Source organism: Corvus cornix, chromosome 1A (assembly GCF_000738735.6).
Source record: "Corvus cornix cornix isolate S_Up_H32 chromosome 1A, ASM73873v5, whole genome shotgun sequence".
NCBI classification, from domain to species: Eukaryota; Metazoa; Chordata; class Aves; order Passeriformes; family Corvidae; genus Corvus; species Corvus cornix.
Window position 1 is genome coordinate 11,590,324 of NC_047057.1, and position 14,705 is coordinate 11,605,028.

The window sequence follows — 14,705 nt, forward strand, 5'->3', positions numbered from 1 at the left end:
GCAGGGGCAGCATCACAGGAAGCTAATACCTATTTTGTATGCATAATGAAATAGTGTCCTGCTAAAAATGAGTGGAAAGCATCACTGATGTATGGTGGGCCTGATTTCTGATGCAAACGGTCTGAAATACAGTATCTGTATTGTACCATGATGGTGAACAATAGTACTAGCATAAATAAAGTGGTTTTGGTCAGATGCTTCAGTGAGTAATCATAGAGCAGAACATTCCTGTTCTGGCCATTGGGATTGATGGCAAGAGATCCACCAATAGAAGTTTGTGTCATGATTCTACAAATGTACATGTACATTCTACATGTACAGACCTGTACAAGCCATACCAGTAGGTGCTAATTCTAGTGTTGAACTTGTGCTACTGTCCTTGTGCTCTGCTCTATTCCATCACATGTACTCTGATTTGCCTTGGGGCAGCATTGTGAGCCTCAAATCTCTACACCTTCTCTGTGTCAGCAATAGGGAAGGAGAGCACTGAGTATGGACTGTGCTTGTCTGCTTTCCTTGTCAACACCATTCCTACTCCTCTTCTGCATAATACCAGGGCAGCTAATGCAAGAGGCAGAATCTTTCTTACTGCTGGGGGCCTAGGAGTCTTAAGAGTAATACTGGTAGCGGGCAAATTTTATGTTCTTACTCCTTTTTGTTCTCAAACCAATGTTCTTCAGGTGAGGATGCAAGAATTGACACATTACAAAACTGTTCCATCCGATCCCCATGGGTGTCAACAGCCCTGGATTGTGAAGCAGGAAGTCTGTATGATGTGAGCATCAGTGACAGTGCCTTGCTGCAGTTCCTACAAAAGAGCAAACGAGACTATGAGAGATTGGCAGCTCTTCACTGTGCCCTGCTCTACTTCCAACACACAGAAGACTTGGAAATGCAGGTGGGAAAAGAACCTCCTCTAAATTATTTTCCAGTGACTGATGTCATATACAAAGCAGGGGCAGGGCATGAATCATATCAGCCAAAGAGAAGTCCTAATTCACCTGGCAGTGCCAAAAGTCTCATAAGCTGGGCTGCCTAAACCCCCTTATTGGTCCAGACTGTCCTGAAAACATTTGTGTCTCTATCACTACTCCATGCAAAGTGTTACTACTAAAACCAAAGTTTCTATACTCTCTTACAACGCTTACTTAAACAGAGAGAAATGACAAGCTCCCTGTTCTCATTCTGACAGATTATTCGGTGGATTTCTGAGAACATGTCAACATGCCATTCTTTTGACCCCATTCAGGAATTTATCATAGGTAGGTATTTCTTTTCCTGCATACTGAGTTTTCCTGCTTACTCCAGTTGACACTGAGGGGAGGCCATGGCAGTACAAACTGACTCTTACTTCTGAACTTTTTGGTTATGATTTATGATAACTAATCTGCATTTTGTGGCATTGAGAGACAGTATCAGTAGTTTAGGAGATACATAGACATCTCAAAATCAGACTGGCAGTAAAACTTTTCAAATGCGTTCTTCTGTCTAATGGAACAAATGGATTTATCATTATTTTAGGTCTCCGGAGACTGGTTCCTCAGCTCCATTCTCCCCTAGCTATAGCCCAAACCATTTTTTCAAAAGGATTTGGCTTATCATGATACTCTCTTCCTCAGTCTAGCCAGTGCACAGTCTTTGCACAAAGGACCCCTGCAGTGCTGAGCTGTAGCCAAGCAGCTGACCTGGCCCTGCAGCCATCTGGACTTCTCTTCCTCCTTTTGTGCACAGAATGGGACCAGTTCCACCATGGAGGAAGCTGTTTCAGAGACAGCAGCAGGATTTGTCCCTTAAAAAGTGTCAGATAAGGAACTGTGAAGCCTACTCTTGTTAACTGATAGTTTATACAATCTTGCCCTTATAAATCTTTTTACATTACATTCAGCCTCCCTGTACTGCAGAATGTGTCCAGAAACACAGAACCTGGATAAACTCCTGCCCTACACATCACTGCATGACTGGATTGGGGTAAGATAACAGCTGGTACTGTAATTAATAGCTAGAGGGGCTGTTTTTTATCCCTCAGTACAGTCTATAGCTTGTGTGTCTTACCTTTTCATAGATATACTCCAAATTGATACCTGTGCTTTATGCCTATTTTAGTTTGCCAAGTCTTACCCTTTGTGATGTTTTCCATGAGTCAAATTTTTTGTCAACAAATAAAAGCATTTACAAAACCAAGAACAGTTATTATAATTGAATGGATGGTTAAATATCTCAGTTTTCATAATGAAGTATTAAGTTATTCCTTATCATATGAGGTTTATAATGAAGACAGAATACATTTAACCAACAAAATCATGCAGTTATTTCCAGGACAGACAGAACCAGTAGAGTTAGGATTTACAAGTAAGTTTGCAGAAGTAAAATAACTTCAAGCAAGACTTTACAATTAGAGCAAATAGTGTCTTTTAATTTCTCTGCTGTGACACCGTTCTAATAAATTGGGGTTTTTTTTTAAATGAGGGCACCGTTTTGGCTAGGTAGAGAGTTTCACAAAGGAAATGGGTGATGGGGATTCATTTAGTTGCCCCATGTTCTCTGCTAAATTATAAGACTATAAATAATTTTTCTGTATTTATAGGTGGTCCCTGGAGTAATATGTGCCACAGACATTATTTCTCTACCTGTGTTAGAGGTAAGTTCCAGTATAAAACCACATTTGTGTTTGGAGATTAGTAGCTGCTTTTTTGTGGGTTGGGAATGTGCTAAATATTAATGATGCAGCCCTATTCAAGAATAGTTATGAACAGAAAATTACCCTGTTGGAAATACTTATGCATTTACTAAAATATCAGTTAATCAGACTCAAAGATGGTGGGGTTTTTTTTCCCTTTCTGAAGACACCTCTATTCAACAGGGAGGATTATTCACTAATTAATTATCGTTAATCAGATTGGTACCACTTCACTTTATGGCTTTGGTTGCTGAAGGCAGAGGTGGCATAACAGACAAGTAGGATTTCTACATATGTCTACATGTGCCCACTTTGAGGGCTATTTCATTGTGCTGCCATTAGTGTGGATGGTTCGTGACCCTCTCATTTTTTTTTTTGTCCAGAGCATCCTGTGATTGCACTTATGTCAGGGCTTTGGCTACTAAATCTAGACAAATTCCTGCACAGCCTGGAAAGGGCAGTGGGCTGTGTGGGGAGAGCACATGCTGTTTGGGTAGGAAATTGCACTTTCCGTTGAAAACAACATGAATGATTCTTCCCGTCTTCCCATTCCACTCCCTCAGCTCCAGTTTAGAGAAATACTTGAAATTTTCCTAAATCTCCCCTACAAAATCTGAAAGCGGATTTTAATAAGCAGTTTGTTGTGGAGAGCTAATGGGAAGAGTGAGGAGTTTAAACACACCAGCAACACACAGGATTAGACTCTGGATACATGACAATGTTGTTCCATATAGGTCTTTAAAGACGTGCTTATAATTAGTTATAAAGATTGACTGTTCACAGAATCTTTTAAAAATCAGTGGAATTGCCCACTGCTCTTTCACTCTGCAGCAGTGCTGCACACATTCATAGGGTTTCTGTCAAGGAATGGGGCTTTGCATTCTTTGCTTGGAAAGGCTGCCCTGGGACCTGGGACACCTGGGAAAATCAGACCTTGAGAAAATTTGTTGCTAGATAATCCTTGTAATTCACTAAGGTCAAAGTAAGCAGGCCTTTAATTTGTCTGAGATTGAACCTCAAGCCCCTGGGGGCACATGCCTTTAGCAGCTATACTTCCTGATTGTGGAACTCATTTCCTATTTCTGTCTGAAACCTAAACAGATTGAAAAAGTCAGAGTTGAGCTAAAGACAAATATTTCCTGCTACTTTTGATGGCAAATTGCTCTGACTCCTGCATGAGGACAAAGATGCTAATGCACAGGGTAAGGTTTAATGCTCTGGCTGTTTTGTACCACACCAGTGTCACCAAACCCACCATGGCTTGAGTTTAAGTAGTCAGTTGGTGTTTCAGTTGGTGCATGTTATTGGAGTCAGACCCTGGTTACAGATCTGGTCCTACAAGTAGTATTTCTTTTGCAAAGATTTTATGACATTTCACAATGCTATAAACAATGCTGAATTTTTACTTTGAGACACTTTTTGGAGTTCTCAAGCCCATGAGTTTTTGAGAGCCTTTGGAAGGCCCATGTCTATATTCACAAAAAAAATTTGTGCTATTTGGGTATCAGGTGTTTTTATCACTAAATTCCTGGTCATCAAGATATACTGAGAAAGGAGGAACAGTTAGTCCAATTGTCAAAAAGCTCTACATAAGGATTGCAATAATACGTCTAATTTTTCCCCCTTTTTAAGCACAAACCAAACTTGCAGGGGTGCAAGTAAGTTCAGTCAGAAAGGGAGAAGGCAGGAGGAAGAAGGGAAATAAAGAAAATAGGAGGAGGTCCAGGGGAAGAGTGAAAATATATAGTGCAAGAAGTTGTCAGAGAACAGGAAAAGAGCTTCTCCCTCATGCTGTGCTGAACCCCTGAGGTGCAGAGTGTTGTTTTAAGGAGTAGCTGCCTGTGCAGCTGCCAGGTTGGTTACAGAGCTCTCTGAATGCCATCACTGCTGGGGAGACACAGCACTACAGTCCAGAGAGACATGGGCCTCTTGAAGGCAATTGTCACCCTACATCTTTTCAAAGGGTATAGTAGAGAGCTCTCTATCTTCAGTCAATAACCCACTACTTATGAAAGGCTTCATGGGAGCTTTTCATGGATTGCAAACTGATAAGGCCTGGCTTTGACTTCTGGTAGTGCAATGTCTTTTAGGTGTTCATGCTTAGGTGTTAATTCCTGACTCTCTAGAAATGTCTCCTGAATAAACACCTAAGATAAAGAAGCCTTCTCTTTCTAGTCCTTGTCCTGATGATCCTCAAGAAACAATATATGTAATTTTAAAAATCCTTTACTTCAAGCTTTTGACTTTTTAAATGAGATCTAGTACAACTCAGCTTTTTGGGATTAAAAGCAGACAACTCTGAAGTCTACCACTTCCTGTTAGACATTTCATATATGAAAGAAAATTGCTGTCTTGCTTCCCTCTGCCACATATCCAGGTCTGGTGTGGCCTGAACACAGTTTTGCAGTGGTGGTGCTGTTGCATGGATTGGTCACTAGATGATACCCTCATGCTGTATTTAATATTTCTCTGGTTTCATATTGGTAACATTTAGGCAACGTTCTGCAGTAGTAGGTTGTAGATCTCATGAGTTAGGTTGAACAGAGTGAACATATGGTGCCATATGTGCTCCTAGTTTGCAGCTGCTAAATATAACTAACATGAAGCAAAACCCAAGCTGCAGCTACAATAATAAAGTGACAATAGGCACTGGCAGCAAGAGGAAAGTGGCTGGCAGGATTGAATCTTGGAGATTTATTTTCCTTGACAAATTATAGTTTATAGTAGGAAGTGGGTTCCCCCTTTTGAGGTTTTCTTTTAAAGTTATTGTTCTTGTAGAATAGTTGAGAAGAGAGAGCAAAATTCAATATGTTAGTGCAAGGTGGAGGAATATTGTGAACTCAAACTTTTCTTTATTCAAATGTCATTACTGTAGTGTCTGTGTTGGGAGATATAGTATATTAAGAGGTGCGAGAACAGCTTGTACCATCTCTTCTTTTTTAAAACTGTCAAAATGAATTGCCTTAATTTCATCTCTTCCTCAGCAATGATCACATCTTACCCACCTTATAAACAGCAGCTTCAAATTTTATACCCAGTCCAAGAACTAGCTCGGGAAACCAGTGTGGTTTTGTTCAGATTTTGTTCCTCTTGCCTGTGCACAGCTGAGTTTAAATTAATTTTAGCTTTAGAGTCAAATGCTTTAGAATTGCTATGGAAATGTTTGGATTTTGTTTCTTTTCTGGGAGGAAGCAGTGTTACTTGAAGTTGGTAAATGGATGTTTGCAATCTAAGTATTAATGCAGCTTGAAAATGGTGGCAGCCTGCAGCTGTCATGGCCATGGTGGTATTCCTCTTTTTGGAGCTACTAGAAACCTGAAATGGGATTTATTTGACCAAATGTAAAAACATTTATATCTAAGTTAGTAGCCTAAGGCTCTTTTTACAGTCAGAGGAAGTCTAGACAATATGGCCAGTGTAGTCTGTGGTGCAGTTCTTCCCATCTCAAACGTGTAAATAGGTCAGATGAATTGTGACCCAGAAATACTCATTTCTTTCCAGGCACCAAATCTTGATCTCAAGTTTGAGTAAGTGCTACCACTGCCATGCCATCAAGAGAAATTAGTTGGAGCGCTTTGGTTTAACTTTTTTCACTTAGATTGTTTCGAAGCTACATTAATCACATATCTTTGCAGTCACTTAGTGGGAGGGTGATGAGGTATTTCTTTAAGAGATCAGGTTATATTCATGCTTCTTCTGCAACACTTTGCAGTTCCAAAACTCCAAAGGCTTCTGGGAGAAACTCAGCTCAAACTTGGAGAGTGTGAAGTATGCAGAGCCACACTTGCACTACCAGAGTAATGTGCTCAGGAGGGAATGGCGTAACCTTTCAGAAGAGGTGGGTGAGAGGCACTGGAACTGAAACACTGGAACTCTCCAGAGCTGCCTCTGAAATGGGTGTTTTAAAGTCAAGCATGGATGAGTTGGCTTTTTTATTTTGAAGATAAATAAATGGGAATCTGATTATGAGGAGTGCAAAGATTTGCAGTCATTTCACCTAAGGTGATTGCCTGTAAATTTTGTTCTCTTAAAATAATGGAAGAAATTAAACAAAAGCAGGGCTTGCGCTGTATTATCACGTGGTTTACACGTGTGTGAATGCCTATGAGCATGGACACTTGGAAGATGGTTTGAGGCCCCACTGTGTATTATTTCCATTCAAAGGGAAAACCAACTTTATTTCTCATCTTCATTCTGTCAGGGAGTATTTTATTTGGTCTTCTGTTCAGTTCATTTTGTGATTTTTGTTTGTTTACAAACCAGAGAGAGGAGAGAAGAACCGCAGTGTATTTGAGGAGTATTTTTGAAAATGCCAAAAAGTATGTACTGGTTTCTATTATATTTACCCTATCTTATTTTGCACAAGTATGTTGAAGGATTTAATGTGACATTTAATTAGTTGATTAGGTATCTGATTGGATATCTTTAAAGAAGATTATCCTGGTGAAAACTGGTTATTGGAATCCTTGTCATCACTACAGCATGATCTGAAACACACACAGGGCTCTAGAGCTAGGGAATTCATGGTAGATGTGAAGTTATTCTCATGCAGTCTAGACAGATAGAATTTTTTTAATGCTATCTAGTATTTTTACTAAATTTAGTCATATGTACTGTTCTCAGATTTCTTTAGCTGTCTTTGAAAGATCAAAGGCTCATTTGAATTTTTAATGATCTTATGAAAGCCTTCAGAGTATTGCATATGAAACACACTGATTTTTGTTTCAAACCCCAGGGTGCTTTCTCATCTGGACACTTGGGACTCTGGTAAGTAAAACTTTTCTTGATGTAGGCTTTAGCTGTAAGACTTTGGTTTATTAGGATATTTCCATCCAGCTGTTTGCTAAAAATAAATTGCTATGTGTGTTTTCAGCACAGAAGAGTTTGAGGATTTAAGATGAGAAGAAAACTTTCACATAGTGACTAGGAAATGCTTGAAAATAAAGCCCCTAGTTCATACTGGATGTAACAACATAAGCAGTAAAACTTAGTCTGCTAAAGAATATCTTCTTCAGGATTTTTCTTGTGGAGCAGAGTATCAATGACACCATGTTACTGTTGAGTCTTGTCCACTTACAGCTGCCTTTGCAACATCAGATCTTGTCCAGGAGATTAGGGCTGGTGAAAAAACATGGTGTAGAGAGAGCAGGTGTGATGAATTTCCTTAGGCCAGAAACACTTGAGATTTTGTGATGCTCAGTTCCCCTGTCACAAATAAGTAAAACTGAATTTAGTAGTGTATTATGTTCCTGCTGTTCACACATCAGTGCCTTCTGTGTGCCTTGCCACTGTGTGCTGTGAAATGATGCTGATCTAAGTGCTGCTCGGTCCTTTATTACCAAGCATTTTCAGTGTACTCATTTGCAGCCCCTGACACCAGGCATCCATGTCGCTGCTAGTTGTTGCAATGGGCTCTGACTTCGAGAGACTTTGTATCAACTCTGTGAACCTCAGCTTCATGTTTTCAAAGGTGCTTATTGATAAAGAAGTCAGATGTTTAACTGTTACTAGAGAATTTCTAAATAGCTGCCAGTCAGTAACAAGCATCAATGTAGTGTTTCCCTGTAGATTGATCCTTGAGTCCTTAAAATCAAGCAGTACAGGTCTCTGTGCTGCTAAGTGGTGGTGTAAATATATTTCAAGGTGAGCAAAACCAGGTGGAAATATTGTAAGAATTCAGCACTTGGTTCCATAAAGTGTTGAGTTGGTTTTATCTATATCATGAAATAGAAGATTGTTTTTCTTCCTTTGTTTTAGTAGACAGGAAGCACTGATTAGGAAATACAGGTTATTAATTCCAGTAGACACTACAATTTCCTTCCACTTAGTTAGAAAAGTTGTGTTCTTTTCATAGTGGTCTGCAAATCTGAGTAACAGAAGCAGCCAGACCATGGGAGAGAATCAGTGGGAGGTGATTCCCTGGACTATTTACTTTCTGTCTAGCCATTTCCTTGGAAAACTCATGCAGCTGCTATAGTTCATTTGTTTGTAAATGACAAGATCTAAGCAGCACATGCATTAGCACTGGTGTTACCAGAAGGTTCTCTGTGCCTCTTTACTCTCTTGAGTCACCACACTGTGATAACTCTTACTTAAATATCAAAGAAAAGAAGTAGTGGATGGCAGATAAATGGTTATTCCATTTCTCAGTTCTCTCATGCAGGCCATGGTTCTTCACTATCTTAGTTTTGTAGCTGAGTAGATCAAACCACAACTTCTGTTTGCTTGTCTGTTCCTAAGTACTTTTGAAGCTGGTTGAATTCTGGTGATATTTCTGTAGTGCCATGTCCTTGAATGATTGTTGCTATGTTTATTTCAGAGGCGAGGCTGGTACCTCTCTTTGAAGAGGAGGATTATCAGCAGCAGTTGCTCATGGGACTGGTATGTGCTTTTGTCAGTATGCACTAGAGGACGCACACGCTCCACGGATGTGTGAAGAGTCACCGTCTAAGTTCCAGTGCTGAGTGGAAGCTCACTCAGAGTAGCTATGGGGCAAACATGGCATTTCCTAAGTTTTAGAGTTATCATCTTAGCAGGTCATCATAAGGCATAGGGCAAAAACAGGAATAGAAAGTTGATTTGTCAAAATGCTTTTTCCCAGTATAACTTTGGCTAGAGACTGGGAGGTCATCTTAATCTGTCAGCTATTTTTGGACTACTTTATGCCTTTAAAACATATAAAAGTGAATTCCTCCCCCACACAGCTTTTCTCAATTTGATGAGCAGATATCTTCTTGCTCCCTGATTTAACACCTTTTTTACTGTTTCTTTTTCCTTCTGCCTCACTTCTGAGACTACTGTGGCCATTCTGATGTCCCTTCCTCTTTTGCACTGTTTTCACCAGGGATCTCCCTAAAGGATCTATCATCTATTTGCTTCTGGGCAATAAATCCTGTCTCAAATCTGTACCTGTCCTCCCTCTGTCTGAATACACATCTTGGCTTATCCCTTGTTCTCTTACTTTTAAAACCATCTAACTCTTCAGCATGCACTAGAAGATCTCAGCAGCGAACAGCAGATCAACACTGTCCTGTCTGTTCACATCTGAGGGAAACTTTCCTTCTTTGCAATCTTGTTTCCCTGTTTCCAAGTTTTGCCTCTCATTCTCTGAAGCTTCTCTACATTCCTTCCCCTCTGTTTATTGACAGATCCAAATAGCAGGTCACTGCTGTCCTTTGTCTATGCCTTCCTCATACCTGTATTGCTGTCTTGACACACTGAGATTACGTGTAAGTTCCTTCAGACAGAGATTTTTATTTGCTCCAGTTTCACTCTGAGCTTCTTAGTAATTCTCAGCAAAGAGCCAGCGTGGACTTGAGTTGCAATCTGAAGCTGCATGAGGTCAGCGAATGTTTCAGAAAGGAATAGGGAGCGGCATGGACTACATGATAACAAATACCCAATTTTAATGACTTCACAATTAATGTTTAACCTGAAATTGCCATTAATCACTCTGATTCTCAGGTTCTTGGCAACTACAACAAATTGTACTTGTGCTAGTTTTCTCTATCATAAAATCTCAGGTTTATTTGTTTGTAACAAGTATTTCTGTTCTCAGGATTCAATATTTATATTTAAATCCTTCTTTCACCCTGTTCCCTTGGCTTTACACAGAGGGGTGTGAGAGCTGTAAGCTTTTTCTCTTCAGTATCATTGAAAGCTCAACTTTGCGTTCATTTTGCTGAATTTGCACCAAGTAACCATTTTGAATATTCACATCTGCTGCTGAGTTTAGCAAGATTGTACAGTAGCTTGGGATCTCACTCCAGAGTTTTGTAATGGGGAAATGTTTTGTTGAGCCAATGCCTATTGATCAGGCCCTGCACCTGCTGCAGCTTTTGTGTCTCTTTGAAGATGCCCAGGGATACTGAATTGTTGGCTTTTTTTTTAGATGGTTGCTCAGCTGAAGGATCATCTTATGAGACATCTACAATATGTTGGAAAAAAGAAGATTGACCAAATAGTTTTGGATTATGTTGCAAACCTGGTTAGTTTGATTTCATAGTCACTATTCTGAGCAAGTGTGTATTTGTTGGATTGTAGATCCTTGGTTGTGCAGCAGTTGTATATAGCATATATTTGGTGGGAAAAAACTGTTTTTAAGATGTTTAAACATATTTTTCAGCCTAATATTGTATATATTGATAAAGGAAATTAATATTATTTAAATATTATTAAAAGAGTTGTACCAGTCACTCAGAATACAGAAGAAACTGTTCCCGTTACAGCTTCTACAAATATGTTCTACTCCCAGAAATACAATGGGAGCTCATCCTGAAGGTTTAAAGCTGTTAGATCCATTTGGTTTCCTGTAGAACACATTGCTGCAGGTCTTGAATAATGAAAGTGCCACCAGGGGAAGTAGCCAATGAACAAAAAAAGATGTCACTACAGTCTGACTTGTGGGTAAATCAGCACCACTCCTACACAGTGCCTTTGGTGGGCTGTGCATGTGACAGGAGACAGTTTTGTGTGAAGAAATCTTTGTAAACTACTGTGAAAATTTGCTTTCCAAATTCTTATTTTTCTGTCTTTTATCCTCTTCAGAGACCTTAAAAAGAAAAAAAGCTACAAAACCCATAACTGTTGTGTACAGAAGTTATGTACTTGGTTTTGTCTGTCTCAATATCATGTCCTTTAAGTGCAGAATGCAGAGTTCCCAAAAGCTTGCACGACAACTGTAAATCCTGTTCTTCGTGCCATCCTTGCCCCAGTATTCAGTAGAAATTCCCCACAGTGCTGTTTTCTAGGGATGAAAACCTTGTGAAACTTCCTTGAGGCTACTGATACCTGCATCACTTCCAAAGTCCTGTATGAGTCAGTTGCACTGTCAATGTCACAGCGTTCTCTGAACCACTGCAGCCCCACTGCAGTTCCTGACTTTTTAAGCCTCACTCTAACAACTTCACAAGTTGTTTCACTGGTAATTGGCAGACTTTTATGTATCTGTGTAGGAAAGAAACTAAAACTGGTGGCTGATTAAAATAGGAACAGTATGTGAACCAAAGCTGAAAATGGTGCTGAAAAGAACACAAGTGGAACATTTATTCTCCTTTCATTTGATTTCTAATAACAGTTTGTTCATTTTTAGTAAAAACTAAGATAAAAAATCTGAAAACATCTATTCAACCTTGATCTGCAAGGCTTAATTATTGTAGACTAAGTCTTGCAAAACAAATCTTAGTCCTCCCCACAAGCAAACTCTCAGGACTAATTCTGTCAACTCAACTGACAGGCTTATTCTTAGAAAAGCTACTGTAAACAAAGATAATGGGCCTCTCGAAATTGCTTCTGCTTTTGCTGGTGCACCTTAGATACTGTTTGGAAATATTTAGAAATTATTTAATTTTTAAATTTGTGTTACCCCTCATCCTAATTAGAAACTCTTACATCTCAAACATTTCTATATCCTAAATGTTTCAGAGTTCTTCAGGGTAATTAACTGGTTTGAGTCTTCCCACAGATCTCTGTACCATCAGTAGTGAGTAGCAGAGCTATTGAAACTAGTGAAACAGAAAGAGACTTGAAATTTGTCAGCTTTCATAAAATATTTTGCATTGCATTCAGGAGCCCAGGAGTGGCTGAGATTAGGCTCCGTGGTGTGTAGTCACTGTGTAAATCAATTGCAGCAGAAGTCAGAGAAGCCAAGACTTGGGAACACTGAGTGTTTCTTATGAAACAACAGGCAAGGGCTGGTTGCTTTCCCAGAACTGTTCTTGTATACAGAGAAATAATGTGGGGAAGTGTGAATGACACATCTCGGTGGGACTTCCCTGTTTGCTGAGGAGCTCTGCAGAGCTGGAGCGTGTCTGGTTCCCAGTCCATGTGCCACCTCTCCTGCAGTGGTTGTTGTATGTCCACAGGCTCTCTCTCCTCTCCAATCACTTATCTTAGCTTTACTCCATATCTGTTTCTCTCACTCTTTTGATTTCATTGAGGCAGGAAAGGGGAGCAGTAACTTACCGAAGCAGTGTGACATTTGCTGCCCTGGCAGCAAGTGGAAGGGGAGGCACGGTGAGCAGGCAGCCTGTGGCACGGGAAGGAGGCAGACCTGAATAAATTGCTGAAATGTCTCTGCAAGTCATTTCAGGAGCTGTACATTTTCCCCTGGTGTCTGTGGCCAGCTGTCCTCTGATGTGGGCTCAGCTGCAGAGGAATAGAAGACAGACACCATTTGGATTTGAGTTTCCTCAGGAGGAAGAGGACTGTGTCATATTGCTGCACAGGAGGGGATCTGAAAGACAGCAAGACCTTGTCTCACTCTCTTTTCTCCTTTGCTCCTGGTTCTTTTCTTTGACCACTTCAAAGTCTTTCCTGTAGAAACAGCTATAGGAGCTGAGCACACAATTCCTTTAGTGGAACTTCAGTTTCCTTGGCACCATTGCCTGGAATTGCAGATGTTTGAAGACAAGGTGACAGCAGCATCAGCCAAGGCCCTCCTGCATGTGCTGTCTTGCTATTGGTCATGTGTTTTCTTATTAGTTTAGAGCACTCCAAGGGAAATGGCTTCACGTACAAGCCCCAAAAAACTTCATATTGTGTATCTGTTACTCAGTGAAAATGGCCTTGCCTGGTACGGGTGGAGCTCTTAACTTGGTTCCCCCAGACACCCACTGCTAACCTCGGACAGGATGCTGCCTGTGCCCCTTCCATCAGACAGATAATGTTGCCTTTCTCTCATGCACATTATCTTGTGTGTTACTTTCTGAAAAAAAAGTTTGAGACACGGCTTATCTTTCTGTATGTATTTTCTACAATGGCAAGGATAGATGTTGACCTCCAAAGCGAGATGTGCTGTTAGTGAGGATGTCACATCACAAACATTCATGTATTTATGATTCAAGTATGTTGTGATAGCTTGGATGACTATGACTTAAGAAGTTGTTAGCTTTCTGTGCCCTGTGAAAGCTGTACTGTTTGCTGTGTTGTTAAGCAAAAAATATTCATTCTGGAGTAGCATACTCTTGAAAAATGTTTGTGTTGCACGAAGAATAATTGGTGCTTTTTGGAACTTGTAAGAACCTTCAGTTCAACACTGATCCTTCAAATCCAGCTGCAGCTCCTGATGCACAGGCCTTAGCTGCACCCTCTGTGCTGGCCAGAGGTGAAATTCATTCCAGCAGCAGGTGTGGTTCTTGTGACCCTTCTCTGGAAACTGGAAATCACTAATTTCCTAGGAAAGTTGCCATATTCCAGAGAGATTAAATTGGATCTTTCCACTGCATCTAGGAAGTGTGGAGATGGCAAATATTAGGTAGTTATTTTGCATCAGGCAGCTGTGCAAGCCTGGCTCAAGTGCTGGTGGAGGGGAAAGGTGCTACCTTGTAGAGCTTTCTGGCCAAGGAACATTACTGAAGATGAATATTCCAGTTCTGGCCTTTGCATGTGGACCTCTCCTGCGTGTCCTGTTTCTCTCTTGCTCAGAGCCTGGGACAAGTCAGACACTGGACAGGGCAAAGCCTATGAGGGGAAAAGAAAGTGGGGAAAAAACACTCCTGGATTCTGACCATCTGGAGGGAGAAAAAGGGTTCCTAACTTCTTGTGACACCTCTTTGCAGAACAGGGGTCAGACTCGTTTCCTGAGTTTCCTGGGATTGATTGATTGCTGTGCTTTGAGGGCCAGAGATAAAAGGTGCAGAGGAAGTGTCTCAGTGGTGTTACTGAGATGTGGAAGTGGTCACACATGACAACGATGAGGAAGTTATTTCAGCTCTTTCATGTGTGGTTTCTCTTTCAGCTGCAGAAGCTGAGATGGCCTAAGTGAGAACAGGGCTTGTGGCTTTGGTATATGCTGACTGTGTGTGGTGACTGACAGTTTGGGAGCATGAAGAACAACCACATGGGCCAAGGGATTGTTTCACTTCACTGGGGACAAAAAGGAAACTCAATAGATGAGGAGAGGCATTTGCTTGTCTCAACTTTCCTCCTTGCCAGGACTAGATCTGTGATTCCTCCTGCTGACTTTTCTTGGCAAACTAAGCATTCTACTGTCTCCAACGTTAGCCACTTTTGCTGAGCCTTTGGGACT

General features: G+C 40.6%; 1 protein-coding gene across 4 annotated transcripts in view; it reads left to right on the forward strand.

Annotated features, from left to right (window-relative positions):
* The window catches only part of LOC104686882 (gamma-secretase activating protein), a 69,784-nt gene that overhangs the window by 22,297 nt on the left and 32,782 nt on the right, over window positions 1-14,705 (forward strand). For all 4 annotated transcript variants that reach the window (XR_005604612.1, XR_005604613.1, XM_039571641.1 and 1 more), the window contains exons 16-24: window positions 681-898; window positions 1,193-1,262; window positions 1,886-1,968; window positions 2,585-2,638; window positions 6,390-6,515; window positions 6,941-6,996; window positions 7,413-7,444; window positions 8,997-9,058; window positions 10,569-10,664. Coding sequence is in view for 2 of the 4 variants with exons in the window: in XM_039571641.1 (XP_039427575.1) it covers window positions 681-898; window positions 1,193-1,262; window positions 1,886-1,968; window positions 2,585-2,638; window positions 6,390-6,515; window positions 6,941-6,996; window positions 7,413-7,444; window positions 8,997-9,058; window positions 10,569-10,664 (797 nt within the window). In the remaining 2 variants the exon portion in view is untranslated. The remainder of the gene's footprint in view (window positions 1-680; window positions 899-1,192; window positions 1,263-1,885; window positions 1,969-2,584; window positions 2,639-6,389; window positions 6,516-6,940; window positions 6,997-7,412; window positions 7,445-8,996; window positions 9,059-10,568; window positions 10,665-14,705) is intronic.